The sequence below is a fragment of the Gopherus flavomarginatus genome, chromosome 22 (assembly GCF_025201925.1).
Source record: "Gopherus flavomarginatus isolate rGopFla2 chromosome 22, rGopFla2.mat.asm, whole genome shotgun sequence".
Classification (NCBI taxonomy): domain Eukaryota; kingdom Metazoa; phylum Chordata; order Testudines; family Testudinidae; genus Gopherus; species Gopherus flavomarginatus.
The window spans coordinates 18,381,625-18,400,232 of record NC_066638.1 but is presented as its reverse complement, the minus strand read 5'-3'; the positions used below and the strand labels follow the sequence as shown (position 1 = coordinate 18,400,232).

The window sequence follows — 18,608 nt, the reverse complement described above, 5'->3', positions numbered from 1 at the left end:
AGCTGGGGGGTATTGCTAACACAGAGAAGGACCGGGATATCCTACAGGAAGATCTGGATGACCTTGTAAACTGGAGTAATAGTAATAGGATGAAATTTAATAGTGAAAAGTGCAAGGTCATGCATTTAGGGATTAATAATAAGAATTTTAGATATACATTGGGGACACATCAGTTGGAAGCAACAGAGGAGGAGAAGGATCTTGGAGTATTGGTTGATCACAGGATGACTATGAGCCGCCAATGTGATATGGCCGTTAAAAAAGCTAATGCAGTTTTAGGATGCATCAGGCGAGGTATTTCCAGCAAAGATAAGGAGGTGTTAGTTCCGTTATATAAGGCACTGGTAAGACCTCATCTGGAATACTGTGTGCAGTTCTGGTCTCCCATGTTTAAGAAGGATGAATTCAAACTGGAACAGGTTCAGAGACGGGCTACTAGGATGATCCGAGGAATGGAAAACCTGCCTTATGAAAGGAGACTCAAAGAGCTTGGCTTGTTTAGTCTAGCCAAAAGAAGGCTGAGGGGGGGTATGATTGCTCTTTATAAATATATCAGAGGGATTAATATTAGGGAGGGAGAGGAATTATTTAAGCTTAGTACCAATGTAGACAAGAACAAATGGGTATAAACTGGACACTAGGAAGTTTAGACTTGAAATTAGACCAAGGTTTCTAACCATTAGAGGAGTGAAGTTCTGGAACAGCCTTTCAAGGGGAGTAGTGGGGGCAAAAGACATATTTGGCTTTAAGACTAAGCTTGATAAGTTTATGGAAGGGATGGTATGATGGGATAGCTTAATTTTGGTAATTGATCTTTGATTATCAGCAGATAAGTATGCCCAGTGGTCTGTCATGGGATGTTGGATGGGATGGGATCTGAGTTACTGCAGAGAATTCTTTCCTGAGTGCTGGCTGGTGAGTCTTGCCCACATGTTCAGGGTTTAGCTGATCGCCATATTTGGGGTCGGGAAGGAATTTTCCTCCGGGGCAGATTGGCAGAGGCCCTGGAGGTTTTTCGCCTTCCTCTGCAGCATGGGGCATGGGTCACTTGCTGGTGGATCCTCTGCAGCTTGAGGTCTTCAAGCCACAATTTGAAGACTTCAATAACTCGGACATAGGTTAGGGGTTTGTTATAGAAGTAGATGGGTAAGGTTCTGTGGCCTGCTTTGTGCGGGAGATCAGACTAGATGATCATATTGGTCCCTTCTGACCCTAATGTCTATGAGATGTGGTCTCCTCATCTCATAAAAGATATACTGGCACTAGAAAAGGTTCAGAGAAGGGCAACTAAAATGATTAGGGGGTTGGAGAGGGTCCCATATGAAGAGAGATTAAACAGGCTAGGACTCTTCAATTTGGAAAAGAGGAGACTAAGGGGGGATATGATAGAGGTATATAAAATCATGAGTGATGTGGAGAAAGTGGATAAGGAAAAGTTATTTACTTATTCCCATAATATAAGAACTAGGGGTCACCAAATGAAATTAATAGGCAGCAGGTTTAAAACAAATAAAAGGAAGTTTTTCTTCACGCAGTGCACAGTCAACTTGTGGAACTCCTTACCTGAGGAGGTTGTGAAGGCTAGGACTATAGCAGCGTTTAAAAGAGAACTGGATAAATCCATGGTGATTAAGTCCATAAATGGCTATTATCCAGGATGGGTAAGGAATGGTGTCCCTAGCCTCTGTTTGTCAGAGGATGGAGATGGATGGCAGGAGAGAGATCTTTTGATCATTGCCTGTAAGGTTCACTCCCTCTAGGGCACCTGGCATTGGCCACTGTCAGTAGACAGATACTGGGCTAGATGGACCTTTGGTCTGACCCAGTACAGCCATTCTTATGTTCTTATTATGTTCTTATGCAGCAAGACTTTTTGTAAACCCTCTCAGAGCGGTAGCAAGACTGCAAAGAATGATCCTTTTATAGCAGAGGTGGACAGACTACGGCCTGTGGGTCACATGCAGCCTGCGGGACTGTCCTGCCTGGCCCCTGAGCTCCTGGCCAAGGGGGGCTAGCCCTGGCCCCTCTCCCACTTTTCCCCCCACCCCCGCAACTTCAGCTCACTCACTCCAGCACAATGCTCTGGGTGGTGGGGCTGTATGCTCCTGGGGCAGCGCAGCTACAGAGCCCAGCCTGACCCGGTCTCTGTGCTGCGCGGTGGCAGCAGCATGGCCCAGCTCCAGCCAGGCGGTGCAGCTGTAGCACCGCCAGCCACTGGTGCTCCAGACACATGGTAAGGAGGGACGGAGCAGGGGGGGTTGGATAGAGCACAGGGGAGTTCAGGGTGGTGGTCAGGGGGCAGGAGTGTGGATAGGGGCTGGGCAGGGGAAAAGGGGTTGAATGGGGGCAGGGGTCCTGGGGGGGGTAAGTCTGGAGGGAGGAGGGGTGGATGGGGCAGCAGGGGGCAGGGGTTCTGGGGGAAGTCAGGGGACAGGGAGAAGGGATGGTTGGATGGGGCAGGGGTCCTGGGGGGAGGGCATCAGGAATGAGAGGAGGAATTGGATGGGGTGGTGGGAGTCCAGGGGTGGTCAGGGGACAAGGGGGGGGTGTAGATGGGGCAGGGATCCTGGGGGGGGCCATCAGGGAACAGGGGGGTTTGGATGGGGCAGGAACCCTGGAGGGGGCAGACAGGAGGTGGAGGCCAAGCCACGATTCCCCTCCCCTAACTGGTCCTCCATACAATTTACGAAACCTGATGTGGCTCTCAGTCCACAAAGTATGGCCATCCCTGTATTATAGTAATGGCTGTACCTCAGACAATCTTAGTTTCTTCCTGAGGAGAGGCTGAGTAGGCATCTGGAAGTAAATCCTACAATGTTTGGAGGAATTCTGGTGGCTTGGGGTCATCAGATTAAATCGAAATTTCAGATGCATCTGTTCAGAACTCAGATCTGGAATGGGATAGAGATTTCCTCGTTTTTGAGAATGAAAGTCGTTTGAATACAATCCTTTCCACAGAACTTGTTGTAGGAAACACTAGATGAAATTTCACGGCCTGTGTTAACATGCCAGGCTAGATGACCATAATGGTCTCTGCTGGCCTTTACATCTATCAATGTACAGCTCCCAGTTGAAGATGGGAAATGATTTTGTCCTTTATAACTGTTCTAAAAAGAGGATTCTTGAAGAAGGATGAAGTAGGAGTTTCAATTGGATAGGGTTCTTAGTCTCCCATCATGACTCATTTTCACTGTTAAGTAGTTGCCTAATTTTACACTGACACTCCTGGTGGGTGAAGAGATTCCTGTGTGTAGCCTGGCTTGGTTGGTTCAACCTGTAAAGCATTTTGTCATTCTCCATGAAGAAAACTTCTACAGTCAAAGCCCAGTGTGCTCCATGGTAAACTTGATTTAAATCATGAGGCTAGGTCTGTGGATTCTGTGATATTTCAGTGCAATAGAGTGAAGCGTTTACAACAGCATCAAAAATGAAATTTGAGTTTGTATTGTATTGTATTCTTTTCTTTTCCTATAATTCAGTCAGTACAATATTCCTTGTTACCTTGATTGGTTCCATTTATTTATACTACCCTTGCATTTTCAATAAGCTTCAGGTTTCTGTACTGAAGATACATTACTACACTGTAGCAGCCAGGGGAAGGCGTCAGGCTTGGCAACAGGGCAAGGCACAGTGCAAGTTTTCAGCACCTAGGGAGGCAGTTTGGGATTGTTGGATAAATACACTGGCTGGAAAGTGATCAGCAGTGAAATGGTTAAAAGGACATCAATTTTAAAATCAGGTTTTCCTTTGAAAATTTTGTATCTAGAATTGTTAGAAGTAATCCCCAACATGACTCTAGCAATTACTGATTTGTCTGTTTCACCGTTTGTTGCATTACTCATAAAACATGGAGAGTATACGTGGGTTCTCTCTCAGGTTCAGCAACAAGGTGTTTTATCGGTATTAGCAGCAGCAGCAGCAAATCTGAAACTGAAACAGGAGAAGATAGGAGTGTGCGCACAGAGAAAGGTGAGGAAAAAAGGTCTGAGCCATTACATGTTTGAGGTTGGTGCTTTCAGGCCCAAACAGAACACAGAAACTCTCAAAAAATCAAAGTAATGCTAATTATAGCACACTTTATTATGCAGTTGAATTTTTAAATTGACCTTTAAAAAATTCAAGTTGACAGTATTCCTTTCACAATATTCAGATCGTCATCTTTAGGTCTGAGTGTTAACACACCATTAAGACAAATGGGACAGTTCACACTTCCCAGTGCTATTATTTGAGGTTAACAGTACATTGTTACCTTCAGTTCACCTTTGGAGAACTCTTTGCAAAAATAAGGTCTTGTCTAGATTAGATATTTTAAAAAGTAATTTTTAAATGTGTTAGCTGTTAAAGATATGGGCTGGACAAGTTTTATTTTAATGTGTTAATTTCAAATCAGGCCACTTATTTAGGTTTCTAAATGTGGATTTAGGAGCCTAAATTTAGTCATCTCTTTCATAAAATCTTGGCCTACATTACTATTATATACATCTCAGCACCTGGCTTGTAGGGCAAGGTGGAATTTCCTGAACTCTGAAGGCATTCATCCTCTCCAGATAACAAACACTGTGACTTCTCCACCAGTGAGAGCTTCACCTTGGTTCAAAGATACTTGTGAAGCACAATTTGTATCTTTAAAATGTTCCAGTTTACACCAAGTTTTTATGTAGATCCTTGAGGCCCCAACTATTCGCTTCTTCAGACTTGCTTGCTGAAACCAACTATTCCCTTGCCAACTGCCTCCTGGTGAACAAATGTTTAAGTCTTGCATCACACGTTATATTTCATACACAGATAATTGAGGTTCACCTTGCATGATATAAACGTCTCAGGGGTCACCTGAAACTTTTGGTGAATGAAGGATTCAGATAACCAGGAGTTCAGGAACACTGTACAGCTGAAGCCTGCTCCTGCGAATCCTCTCCAGCCCAGGGAGGCATAACTGGAAGACAGTTTGCCATGTTCCTTCTGTATACATATGATTTTTCATACCAGCTTTTATAAACCCACCACTGGGCTTATGTCAAGACCTTGTAATCCATGTTTCAGTTCAGAAGAAATTAAAACTAAGTTTATGAACAAGAATTTATAAATAAACAGGTGCCAGCATAGTTTATAACAGTAAAGCTTTTAAACAAAGCATGAAATTCTTAATCTTTACTGGAGACTGATACTTCAAGATCAGAAGAAATAAAAAAAATAAAGTCCACCTGCAAGCACCTCCCCACAACTGGTTAGAACACAAACACCAATGGCAGAGCGTGTCTGACACTTTCTATTACAAAGTTGAGTTACCTATAACATGGCCAAACTTTAAACATTGGGGTTGATATTTTCCATTCTGGGAGCCTGCTGCATGCCGAATTTGAGAGAGTTAGTAAAAAACTATCTTCAAGAGAAAAGCTGGGCAAACCAACATTTTCCTGGTGCTAGAATATTCTTTCAGTGATGTAACTGAGAAGTTTTATCACCTGCATGCTTTGGAGGAGGAACTTGAAATTTGGCAGGGATGTTGTTCTTGTGTCAGAGATGCAGCTTTTGCTGTTCTAGTGTAAATCCAGCAAATTTGGACGAGTTAAAAGCCTCTGAAAAATTGCAGTTTGCACATGATTCTGTAGGTTTGTTAAAAGGCAGCAGCATTCTTCCCTGAAGATTCTGTCTGCACCAAGTATGCTCCATTCCCACACAGCTCCTGCATGGTAACTGGACTGAGCATGCTCCAAAAGGAAGGCATTTCCTACAATTGCTTCTCCCACCCACTGCAGGCTTCTATGATGCCAGGTACCAGAACTAAGAACAGGGACACTGTCCCTCTTGTGCTCGCAATGCCATGGAGAAGGAGGAAGCAGTTTGACTTGAATGCAAAGAGGTGAGGAGTGTAGCGGAGTGAGTAGGTGTAGGCTGGGAACAACATGAATAAAGGGGACAGAAGACAGGACAGGGACAGATGTATTAATGACTAGGGCGCATTCCATTCCAGAACCTGGAAGTCCTCAGTTCCTTCCCATGTCTCAACATTCCTATCCAGAAAATATCTGACAATCCCACTGATAAAATGTGCAGCTCTTTCTCCTCTAGTGGCTTGTCCACATAGAGGATAAGAGACTACTACTACCACCAGATACTCAGTTCTCAAATTATAAAAGCTGGTGGCCTACAGGTCCCAATCCTGCCGATGACCCACATGATGGTCAATATAATTTCACCTGACCAATTTTCTTTTTTAAGCCAGGAATTTACATTTAAAAACCTGCATTAAAAAAAAGCCACAGGTTGTAAACTCTCAAAAGTTAAAGTGCCAGAATGAAGGTTACACACACAACTTTAATAAAACCCATGTGTGTGTATACATTATAAGCATTTAACATACTATTTATTCTGTCTCGTTCTGTGCACATGACTAGGGCCCTACCAAATTCACTGTCCATTTTGGTCAATTTCACGGCCATAGGATTTTAAAAAGTGTAAATTTCATGATTTCAGCTATTTAAATCTGAAATTTCACAGTGTTTGTAATTATAGGGTCCTGACCCAAAAAGGAGTTGTGGGAGAACATTGCCAGGTTATTGTAAGGGGGGTTGCGGAACTGCTACCCTTGCTGCTGAGCTGCCACCTGCAGAGCTGGCCCTCTGTCAGCAGACTCTGCTCTCCAGCCACCCAGCTCTGAAGGCAGAACAGAAGTAAAGGTGACAATACCACACCCCCCCTAAAATAACCTTGCCTAACCCCCCCCCCCACACACACCATTCCCTTTTGGGTCAGGATCCCAATTTGAGAAACACTAGTCTCCCCTGTGAAATATGTATAGTGTGTTCTTTTACCCTATACAAGACCAGATTTCACAGGAGGAGACCAGATTTCACAGTCCGTGATGCGTTTTTCATGACTATGAATTTGGGAGGGCCCTACACATGATGGATGGTGCTCGGCAGTGAATGAGACTGTCACCTGTAGGATCCCTACCTTGTTTATTGCAAATGGGATGGTGTGTCACAAAAGAGGCAGGGGATCGAAGGAAGAGAAAGAATGGTCTCCTGGTTAAGATGGCTGAATGACAATCTGGAGAACTTGATTCTACACTTGCCTGTGCCACACAGTTCCTATGTGATGCTTGGCAAGTCACTTAAACAAAACTTTTCACAAGTGGTCACTAATTGGGTTTTTCATTTTCTGGGTGCCTGATTGAGACATTTGGGGATGGGTTTGCAGAAGCACTGAGCACTCATGACTGCAAGTTAAGTCAATGATAGCTCTCTGCTTTGAGCATATGACCTGCTATAAATGTGCTAAGTATACTGAAACATCAGGCCCAAACCATCTGAATTTAAGTATCAGCTAATCATGGATGCCTAAAAATTTTGGCCTTAATATCGTGGAAAACTAACACCATCTTGCCTCACAGGAGTCTTCTGTAGTATTTGTGAATCTCTCAGATAGTATGACAATGAGAAAGCTAAAAAAGCGCATAAGTAAATTTGTAGTTTTGTATTAAGTGCAAGGTTTACATGGTGTGCAGTAAATAAAGCATGGGACAATACAAAGGGATGAGACAGATAATAAGCAATATAGAACAGAGACATATTCACTGACTGCAGCTGGGGTCTTGTGGAAGAAAAAGTAGGTAATCATGCCAGCAAAGACTTGATCACATGCATACAAACAAGGGTTGGAATTAGGCTCTCTCTGGCATCTTCTGATTTTTGAGTGCTTGCCTTTGCCACTTCAGTGCTTTTACTGTAGTTTTTCTCCTAGGCAATTCAAAGTTAGACCGAGCACAAAACTTGAATACACTGAAGAAAACAATCCTGCACTGTGCAAGGATGACGGTGTGGATGACCAAATAGGCCTTTAGTCTTGTTCTCTTTGAAGCTACAGATAGGAACCAAGCCCATCATACTTTCACATTCTACCTGTGCATTCCGTCTGACAGTCTTCCCCTCAGCATAACTGGGGTGGGGGCGAAGAGAATCACAGCCAATTTCAAGTTAACAGGTTTCTCATACTTTTGAAGTGCATGTCAGGCTTTTGCTTACTCTGCCCCAACTCCCTATTTCACTAAAATCTTGGGGAAACATTTATGGGTAAAAAAAAAACACATAACATCACTTCTGAAACATGCTGGTTATTTCAGCAGCGGCATTCAATAGAAAACAGAACTCATATCTGAAGTCGCTATGGAAGACATTCATTCATCTGCACTTTGCACAAGTTCAAGCAGGAGAGAGCACCACCGCGTAACTATCACACTCCCAAAGTGCGCTGCTTCATTGTGCAGATTCATAATGCTTCCTGAACAGCTCACCCAGTCCGAACACCCATGAGAACAAAAGGGTTTATGAATCCCCATTTTACAGATCAGGAAGCTGAGGCACAGGGAAGGAAAGGAATCTGTCCCAGGCCAGAGCAGGAATCAGAGGCAGACCCTGGACAGAACCCAGCAGTCCTGCTCTCCTCCCAGCACACAAGCCGTGCCTCCGACTGGCCAGACGTTTGCACTCACTGAGGACACACTCCGCACCCTGGCCAATGATCTGCTGGATGAGAGATTCCGCCACACCGCGGCCAAGCCACCAACCCCAGCCCAGCCCAGCCCCACGGCATGCGCACCCCCCACAGCCCTCCCGGCCGCGCTCACCAGCTTGGGCAGTCGAACAGCGACAGGCCGCCACAAGAATTCGCGTTCGCCGCCATCTTGTAGAGACCCCATTCAAGCGGGCCCGAGGCAGGCTGGGAAACTGGAGGACCGGCCGGGAAGCGATCCCGGCATGCATCGCGCGCCGCGCCTGTCATAGTGAGAGTGATTGGCTGGGGGCGGAGTGTGTGGGCCCGGGCTGGGGGGTGGGAGGGGGCAAAGCGTCAGTGGCTGGCATGGGGGAATGGGAGGTGGCGGAGCGCCCGTGCCTGGCATGGGGGGATGGGAGGGGGTGGAGAGTCCGTGCCAGAGCTGGGGGGCGGGAGGGGCCGGGTGTCCATGCCCAGGCTGGGCGATGGGGAGGGGCGGGGTGTCCATGCCCAGGCTGGGCGATGGGGAGGGGCGGGGTGTCCATGCCCAGGCTGGGCGATGGGGAGGGGCGATGTTCCTCTGGTGTTATCTGGACCCAGGATGTGCTAGGTCACTCCAGTCCTCAGCTCTGGGAGCCAGTGTAGCCCTGCTGTGCTGTGAGACCCATAGGCACTGACTTCCCCTCGTCCCTTGCCCCACCCCTATTCCATCCCTTACAGGAGGCCCTGCCCCGCCTCTTCCTACCCCTGCTTCGCCCCCATTTCAACCCCTTCCCCAAAGTCCCCGCCTCAGCGCTGCCCCATTCCAACTCCTCCCCAAGTCCCTGCCCCAGCCCGCCTCTTCCCCACCTCCTCCGCTGAGCGCACCATGTTCCCGTCGCTCCCGGAGCATGCTAACACTTAAATAGCTGTTTGGCTGCAGTCGGGCGGGAAGCGCTGGGAGGTAGGTGGAGAAGTGGGGATGCAGCCTGCTCAAAGAAGGAAAAGTTGGGGCGGGGGGGGTGAGGGGAGTTTGGCAGAGCACCCACTAATTTTTCTCATGGGTGCTCCAGGGTTGGAGCATCCATGGAGTCGGCACCTATGGTGAGAACCCCCATTCCCGGGCTGCTCACGGACAGCCTTTAGCATGTAAGCTGCTCCTTGGATTGTGCAACGAAATGACACTAGCTAATTTCTCTGGTCCCACATACAACCTTAGGAACCAAGTATCAGAGGGGTAGCCGTGTTAGTCTGGATCTGTAAAAGCAGCAAAGAATCCTGTGGCACCTTATAGACTAACAGACATTTTGGAGCATGAGCTTTTGTGGCATGCATCTGAAGAAGTGGGTATTCACCCACAAAAGCTCATGCTCCAAAACTTCTGTTAGTCTATAAGGTGCCACAGGATTCTTTGCAACCTTAGGAACCTCCATCTTGCAGTGTCCACTTATGCCTGCTGGATGCTGCAAGCTTATTTGAGTTCATCAATTTAACAAAGAAATTGATATGTAATAGGTAGGCTTGTTATCCCAAGGGGAGTCTCTGACATGCTTCAAACCAAATGCATTGCTTCAGGTAGAATAAATAAACATATTTATTAACTACAAAGATAGATTTTAAGTGATAAGTCAAAGCACAAGTCAGATTTGGTCAAATGAAATAAAAGCAAAACGCGTTCTAATCTGACTTTAACACTTTCAGTGTCCTTACAAACTTAGATGCTTCTCACCACAGACTGGCTGGTTGCCCTTCAGCCAGGCTCTCCCCTTTGATCAGTGCTTCAGTTGCTTGGTGGTAATGTCTGTAGATCATATAATCATTGAAGATTAGGGCTGGAAGAGAGCTCAGGATGTCATCTAGTCCAACCCCTTGCTCAAAGCAGGACCAACACCAACTAAATCGTCCCAGCCAGCAGGGCCGGCTTTAGCAAGTGCGGGGCCCAATTCAAACAGTTTCGACGAGGCCCCGGCAGGGATGACTAAAAAAAAAAAACCAAACACCTTTCATTTCTTCCATGTATTATTTACTTTCCATGACTGTATACATAATAACAAAATTAAATATTACATACATTACATCATATTGTATATGTCTCTTTTCTTACTCCCACTTAGATACTTTCTACCAATATCTCTTGATCTCTTGCCCATATTGATAGAAGTCACCGCATTCTAAAAGAATATTAATTATAGATTTTCACTTTCATATTAGGAAAATAATTTGTTTCGATAGTTGTACAACTGATTTTCTTCAATAATGTTTATTTTATGCCCCCTTCTTCCCCCCAGCACCGCCCGCCTCGCAGAAACAAGCCCTCCTTCCTCAGCGCCACCCTGTCGAAACAGCTGTGGGCCAAAGAGGAAGGTGAGGGGTGGGGAAGAGAAATGGCACACATAGACAAAAAGAAGTATTCCATTCTATTCATCCGAAGAAGTGAGCTGTAGCCCATGAAAGCTTATGTTGAAAAAAATTTGGTAGTCTCTAAGGTGCCACAATTACTCCTGTTCTTTTTGCAGATACAGACTAACACGGCTGCTACTCTGAAACCTGGCACACACAGGGTGACCAGATCACAGCAGTAAAATAGGACCTACCCCCTCCCCGCTCGGCCCCACCATCACACCCCTCTTCACCCCCTAGTCCCCCGCTGACTTGCTGCGTTCCTCCTAGTCAGTCCCCCACCCACCACTCTCCTCCTTTCACTTTCTCCCTCCCCTGCCAGAAACCCCCATGCCTGCCCCTAGAACCCCTGCTGGCTCACTGCTTGCCTCTTTGCCCACCTGCTGCTTGCCCACCTGCTCGCCCCCAACTCACCGCTGCATCGCCCCCCTCCCCCGAGTATATAGCCTCATTCAGAGACCCAGGGGTCACTATATTACTGCACACAGCAGTCAATGCAGTTGTAGATAAATCTCTGTATTATGCATTTTTGTATAACTTTTACATGACTTTGTATTGAACCTTGGTAATATGTTATAGTGGGCCCCTAAGGTAGTATATTGAGGTAAAAGAAAAATGTCTTTTTGCTAGAAGTAGAATGAGATCTTTCCTCCACTTTGTAATCAATTGCCCTATTGAATGAATGAGGTGTGACTGAGGAAGGTGTGGCAGGCAGGCACCTCCAGACAGCTGCAACCCTTGGAGAGGGGCTGGGAGCCAGACCAAGGAGCTTTGCCCAGGGCTGAGTGGGATGGAATTTGGGTGCTGGGTGCAGGCTCCGGGCTGGGGCACGGGGTGGGGTGCAGGAAGGGTGGAGGGGTGCAGGCTCTGGGAGGGAGTGGAGAGGGGTGAGTGCAGGCTTTGGAACAGAGTTTGGGGGCAGGAGGGAAGGGACTGCCATGTGGCTTCCTTCCTCCCCTGATGCCCCTCACCATAGCCTCAGTGGGGGATGGAGCTGCCCCTTCCTCAGTGTTTGCAGGAGTGGTGGCTGGGGGGAAACCCAGTCAAACTCTAGTTTTACTCTTTCGCTGATGGGTCACTTAAACCCCTTACAAACTCTTTCCCGCCTCACTCATTCCCCTTTTCTGCTGGGCTTGTTTGATCTTTTCGGTGGATCCAGATGAAAACCACAAACTCCAGTGAGAGCAACAGGCTGGAAGACTAGACTGAACCCACCACCCAGCCTAGTCCATCCCAGAGCCTAGGACTGAGGGCAATGTGCTCCCCCCCTGCCCCCCACCAGGCCACCTGCTTCCACTCCTGGCCTCTCCCAGCGCTGCCAGTGATTCTGTGTGGCTGCATCGGGTGGGATTTCAAGCGGACCCCCCAACCTCTGGCTAAATTCATCCCTGTTTTGCGACCACTCTGCACCAAGACCACCTTCCTTCCCTACCCTAGAGCTGCTGGATGGCTAGAAAGCTGAGCTGCGCATTTGATTGATCTAGAATATTATCATGCCCCTCCTCAAAAAAACCTTAATATCCACACAGCTTGGGGGGTGGCTATTCACCCCCGCCCCCAAAAGCCGATCTATTTTATTGTTGCAGGGCAAATGAAGGAGCCATAGTTTAATGGAAATATTCAGCCCCTGCAGCGGTCTTCAGCAGGGAAAGCAGAGTTGATGGGAAGGGAACTGGTTTGGATAGGAGCCCTAGTCCCCTTCCTTTGCAAAATAGTTTGGAGAGGGAATCAGATCACGCCATGCCTCAGTTTCCCCTTCTGCGGTGTGGTAGGGGGGAGATAAAAGTCTCAGCCTGCTGTGCCATGTTGCAGACCTTTCGCATTCTCCTCTCTTGCTGTATTTGATTTCCTCCTCCAAACCTCCCTCTCTCTCTCACCTGGAGTTCACAGCACTAAGTACCAGCTCCGGGCTTTTTTCCTGGGTTCCATGACATGATCTCGACTTTAGTTTCGAAACAGATACAGGCAGGCACAAACTCACCCTCAAACAGCAACACCACGAAAACCACAAAACCAACCCAATATTACAAACCTCCAGGGAATCACAGGGTCAAACACTCACCATTGGAAGCCCCAGCAGCTGCTCAGGTAGGTGAGATCCACTGCTGAGATTCCTGCCTCCTACCGGACCAGAAACGAAGCTCCCTCGGCGTCTCCTCCAGGTAAGTGCTGGGCGGAGGGGAGGGGAAGGAAGGCTGCAAAGCACATGTGCCTTCTCCCCCCTCTTCCTTCCCCCTCCTGACCTGCAACAGCCCCGTCTGCCTCAGCCCTCTGCCGGCCAGTGTCTCTCATTGCCTAGCAGCAACATCTGCTGCTTCCGGGAGATGCAGAACTTTGCTTCCGGGAGATAGTGAGCGCGGGGCCCCTTCAGGCGCAGGGCCCAATTCCGGGGAATCGGGCAAATCGGCCTAAAGCCGGCCCTGCCAGCCAGAGCTTTGTCACACCGGGCCTTAAAAACCTCTAAGGATGGAGATTCCACCACCTCCCTAGGTAACCCATTCCAGTGCTTCACCACCCTCCTAGTGAAACAGTGTTTCCTAATAGCCAACCTAAACCTCCCCCACTGCAACTTGAGACCATTGCTTCTTGTTCTGTCATTTGCCACCACCGAGAAGAGCTGAGCTCTATCATCTTCAGAACCCCCCTTCAGGTAGTTGAGGGCTTCTATCAAATTCCCCCTCACTCTTCTCTTCTGTGGGCTAAACAATCCCATTTCCCTCAGCCTCTCCTTGTAAGTCATGTGTCCCAGACCCCTGACCATTTTTGTTGCCCTCCACTGGACTCTCTCCAATTTGTGCACTTCCTTTCTGTAGAGGGGGGCCCAAAACTGGATGCAATACTCCAGATGTGGCCTCACCAGTGCCAAAGAGAGGGGAATAATCACTTCTCTTGATCTGCTGGCAATGCTCCTATTAATGCAGCCGAATATGCCACTAGCCTTCTTGGCAACAAGGTCACACTGCAGACTCATATTCAGCTTTTCATCCACTGTAATCCCCAGGTCCTTTTCTGCAGAACTGCCAATTACCCAGTGAGTCCCCAGCCTGTGGCGGTGCATGGGATTCTTCCTAAGTGCAGGACTCTGCACTTGTCCTTGTTGAACCTCATCAGATTTCTTTGGCCCAATCCTCCAATTTGTCTAGGTCACTCTGGACCCTATCCCCACCCTCCTGTTTATCTACCTCTCCCCCTACCTTAATGTCATCTGCAAATTTGCTGAGGGTGCCATTAATCCCATCATCCAGATCATTAATAAAGATGCTGAACAAAACCAGACCCAGGACCAACCCCTGGGGCACTCCGCTTGATACCGGCTGCCAACTAGACATCAAACCGTTGATCACTACCCATTGAGTCTGACAATCTAGCCAGATTTCTATCCACTTTAGAGTCTATTCATCCAATCCATACTTTTTTAACTTGCTGGCAAGAGTACTATGGGAAACTTTATCAATAGCTTTGCTAAAGTCAGGATATATCACATCCACTGCTTTCCCCATATCTACTCAGCCAGTTATCTCATCACAGAAGGCAATTAGATTGGTCAGGCATGACTTGCCCTTGGTGAATTCATGCTGACTGTTCCTGATCACTTTCCTCTCCTTGAAGTGCTTCAAAGTTGATTCCATGAGGACCTGCTCCATGATTTTTCCAGGTACTGAGGTGAGGCTGACCGGTCTGTAGTTCCCTGGATCCTCCTCCTTCCTTTTTTTAAAGATGGGCACTATATTTGCCTTTTTCCAATCATTCTGGACCTCCCCCGATTGCTATGAATTTTCAAGGAGAATGGCCAATGACTCTGCAATCACATCACCCAGTTCCCTCAGCACCCTCAGATGCATTATATCTGGATCCATGGACTTGTGCATGTCCAGTTTTTCTAAATAGTCCTTAACCTGTTCTTTCACCACTGAGGACTGCTCACTTCTTCCTCATACTGTGTTGCCTAGCACAGCATGATGCCAAGGACAGATGTAGGTGGAAGAGAGAGGAAGAGCATGGCAAACGTCTCTCCCTTTCATCCTGTTCTTTCTTCCCTCTTGGTTTTGCCCCCCCTTTCCTACTTGAGAGTCAGGTGAGCATTACCTCATCATAGTCCCAAACTGACCAAGGGAAGGGGAGTGACTCAGGGCTTGTCTACATCACAAAGTTGCAGCGTTGGTGAGGGGGTTACAGCGCTGCAACTTAGGAGGTGTACACATCTGCAGGGCATCACCAGCGCTGCAACTCCCTGTTTGCAGCGCTGGCCGTACTCCCGTTTTGTCTCGGGTGTAGAGGATCCAGCGCTGGTGATCCAGTGCTGGTAATCAAGTGTAGACACTTACCAGCGCTTTTCTTGACCTCCGTGGAATAAGCAGGTATCCCAGCATACCTGAGGAAGCCTCTGGTAATCAAGCTGGTCTCCTTCCCCGGTTTGCTCTCGCGTTCCCCGAGCAAGCAGGTCTCCTTCCCTGCGGTTTGCTGGGTGGTTCCGGGAACGCGAGAGCAAACCGCGTCGAAGCTGGTCTCCTTCCCCGGTTTGCTCTCGCGTTCCCCGAACCCCCGAGCAAGCAGGTCTCCTTCCCTGTGGTTTGCAGGGTGGTTCGGGGAACGCGAGAGCAAACCGCGGCGAAGCTGGTCTCCTTCCCCGGTTTGCTCTCGCGTTCCCCGAACCCCCCTTGAAGCTGCCCAACAGCGCTGCAGTGTGGCCACATCTAACACCACTTGCAGCGCTGGTTGCTGTAAGTGTGGCCACTCTGCAGCGCTGGCCCTATACAGCTGTACTAATACAGCTGTAACAACCAGCGCTGCAAAATTGTAGATGCAGACATACCCTCACTCAAGAGTCCAACAGATTCTTTGTTGCTGCCTAGGCCAGTGTCCTTTGTTCCTGTGAGGCTGGGCTGGGTTTGTCCCATACATGCCCTGATGAGGTGTGAACTGCCCCTCTGCTCTTGAAGAGTTTTTGCCTGAGCTTGTTTTAAGCCATGAGGATACATTTTCAGCCTCATAAAGATGTAAGCAGAGTCTAGATGAGCTCTCCCCTGACATCTAGTGGTGAGCTGTGGAAAATGACTTCAGAAGCTGATCTTATTAGCATGGACACACCCACCCTGCCTAGGTGCTTAGCATGATGGGATTGCTTGCCCAGATGACCCCTTGTGGCTGGTGTTGGATCGCCAATCTCCTTGTTATTGAGGCAGGAGTAATAAAGGGTTGTTATCCTTGTGTGAACTGAGGGCAGCAGAACTGTACCTGGCAGGGACTCACACTCAACTGAAGAGCACTCACTAGGCAGGGGGACAAGGATTCCAAAGCCCAATGAGTTGAGAGAGGGTGGACCCTGTTTAAGGGCATTAGACCCCATGTGATCCTTCCTCTCTTCATGGTATAATAAAAGAGCTAATTTAGACAATTAGGAGTCTCGTAACATGCTGTAGAGTGGAAATCACTGATACCTAGATTTAAGTATTAGACTGGGGTAGGCAACCTATGGCACAAATGCCAAATGCAGCATATGAGCTGATTTTCAGTGGCACTCACACTGCCTGGGTCCTGGCCATCAGTTCAGGGGGCTCTGCATTTTAATTTAATTTTAAATGAAGCTTCTTAAACATTTTTAAAACCTTATTTACTTTACATACAACAACAGTTTAGTTATATATTATAGACTTATAGAAAGAGACCTTCTAAAAAGTTAAAATGTATTACTGGCACGCAAAACCTTAAATTAGAGTGAATACATTAAGACTTGGCACACCACTTCTGAAAGGTTACCAACCCCTGTATTAGACCTACTTTGGGACAGTGTCTATATTGCAAGAGACTGCCCAGTGTGCACCAGCAGTGAGGCTCCCCTGCTAACAGCTGAAATCAGTCAGAGCTGTGCCGGGGGGGCTGAAGACATCTTGGTGAGTGGGCAGCTAGCAGAGAGATGCGGCAAGGGGCCAGCAGAGTGGTGGGGAGGGCCAGAGCAGAGCTCCCCAGAGGTGTGACAATTGGCTGTTGGGGTGATGAGCAAGTACCTGAGCAGTGCAGTGTGTAAGGTGCCTCCTTCCTGCTCCCCCGGCCTTCCACACAGGCTGGGAGGTGAACTGTGGGGCTGCACTGGCCAAGGACAGCAACTCCTTATCACTAGGGTGACCAGACAGCAAGTGTGGGGGGTAATTGGAACCTATACAAGAAAAAGACCCCAAAATTGGGACATCTGGTCACCTTACTTACCATTCCCCCACCTTCCACACAGGCTGGGAGGTGAACTCTGGGGCTGCACTGGCCAGAGACAGCAACTGTGAGTGGGGTACAGAGAAAGGATGGGTGTGTTAAAGAGACTTTTGGGTCGCTGGACTCAAGACTCCGAGGGGAAAAGGACACTGCCCAACTTACTTGGGAGTGGGTCTTTTGCTCATGGTTTGTGTTTATGAACCCGAGTTGCAGTGTTTTCCCAAATGAATGCTGAGGTAATTCCCTCCTTTTATTAAAAGCTTTTGCTACATTCAGACTCTGTGCTTCCAAGAGGGGAAGTATTGTCTCTCAGAGGTGCCCAGGGGTTGGTGTGTAATTGTCCCAGGTCACTGGCTGGGGGCTCAAGCTGGTTTTGTGTTATATTGTTGAAAAGGAATCCCTAGATCCTGAACCTGGCCCTTGTTGCTGCTGCCTCCACCTGGCAGAAGGGTTACAACTATATACATGAAATTACAACCTATAACGTTGTTATAGTGAGGTAATAGTAATTGTTACAGTACTTTTCAGTGCATCATGAGCCTCCTGAAGATACCCAACATGACAAATTTTGCACTGGATCCCACACAGTCATTTTACAAGGATGCTAGGTATCCCCTGAGGTACAGAGCATTGCAGGAGGTTTGTTTTTCGCTTTTTGAAGTATCATTTAGGTGGCACAGGCAATGCTCCTTCTATATGCCTATCTGGCTCACTTGGTCAGGATCTGATTGCCAGATTTGGGTTTGAGAAGGCATTTCCCCCATGGCTGACTGGTTGAGACTTTTTTTGGGGGGGGGGAGGAGAGAGAGGGCAGAGGTAGCCTAGCCCAGCAGCAGGCAGTGGGGTTGGCCTGATGGAATCATCTGGGCATATCTTGACTAATCAATTCCTGTCATTGCAATGGGTTGAGGCAGTGGTGGCAGCTCAGTCTCTCTTGTTTTCTATTTGTAGCACATTATTTAGTCTCCTGAAGACAGACGTGCTTTGGTCTAACTCAGGGATAGGCAACCTATGGCCTGGGTGCCAAATGCAGCAGGCGAGCTGATTTTCAGTGGTGCTCACACTGCCTGGGTCCTGGCCACGGGTCCGGGGGACTCTGCATTTTAATTTAATTTTAAATGAAGCTTCTTAAACATTTAAAAAACCTTATTTACTTTATAATATATAACTAAACTATTATTGTATGTAGACTTATAGGAAGAGACCCTCTAAAAAAGTTTAAATGTATTACTGGCACACAAAACCTTAAATTAGAGTGAATAAATGAAGACTCGGCACACCACTTCTGAAAGGTTGCTGACCCCTGGTCTAACTGATGTGATAGGGCACTGGGTGAAAATTAATAGCTTGTAATATACAGGAAGACAGGCCAGATGATCTGTGGTCTCTTCTGGCCTTAAAATTCTACAAAACTGAAAATCCTTCTAATTTAGTGTAAGTCTTAATCCTGCTCCAAGGGCCAAGTGCAGTTCTCATGGAAAAAGTGACTGTAGTGGCATTGTAGAGTTCCATGATGTGTTGCAGGTAATATT

At 47.5% G+C, this 18,608-nt stretch overlaps 1 protein-coding gene across 1 annotated transcript in view; it reads right to left on the bottom strand.

Annotated features, from left to right (window-relative positions):
* Positions 1 to 8,742, bottom strand: part of PPP1R8 (protein phosphatase 1 regulatory subunit 8) — a 38,889-nt gene extending 30,147 nt beyond the window's left edge. Inside the window, exon 1 of the mRNA XM_050932367.1 lies at positions 8,627 to 8,742. Coding sequence (XP_050788324.1) covers positions 8,627 to 8,682 — 56 coding nt within the window. The 5' untranslated portion in view covers positions 8,683 to 8,742. The remainder of the gene's footprint in view (positions 1 to 8,626) is intronic.
* Between the last annotated feature and the right edge of the window lie 9,866 nt (positions 8,743 to 18,608).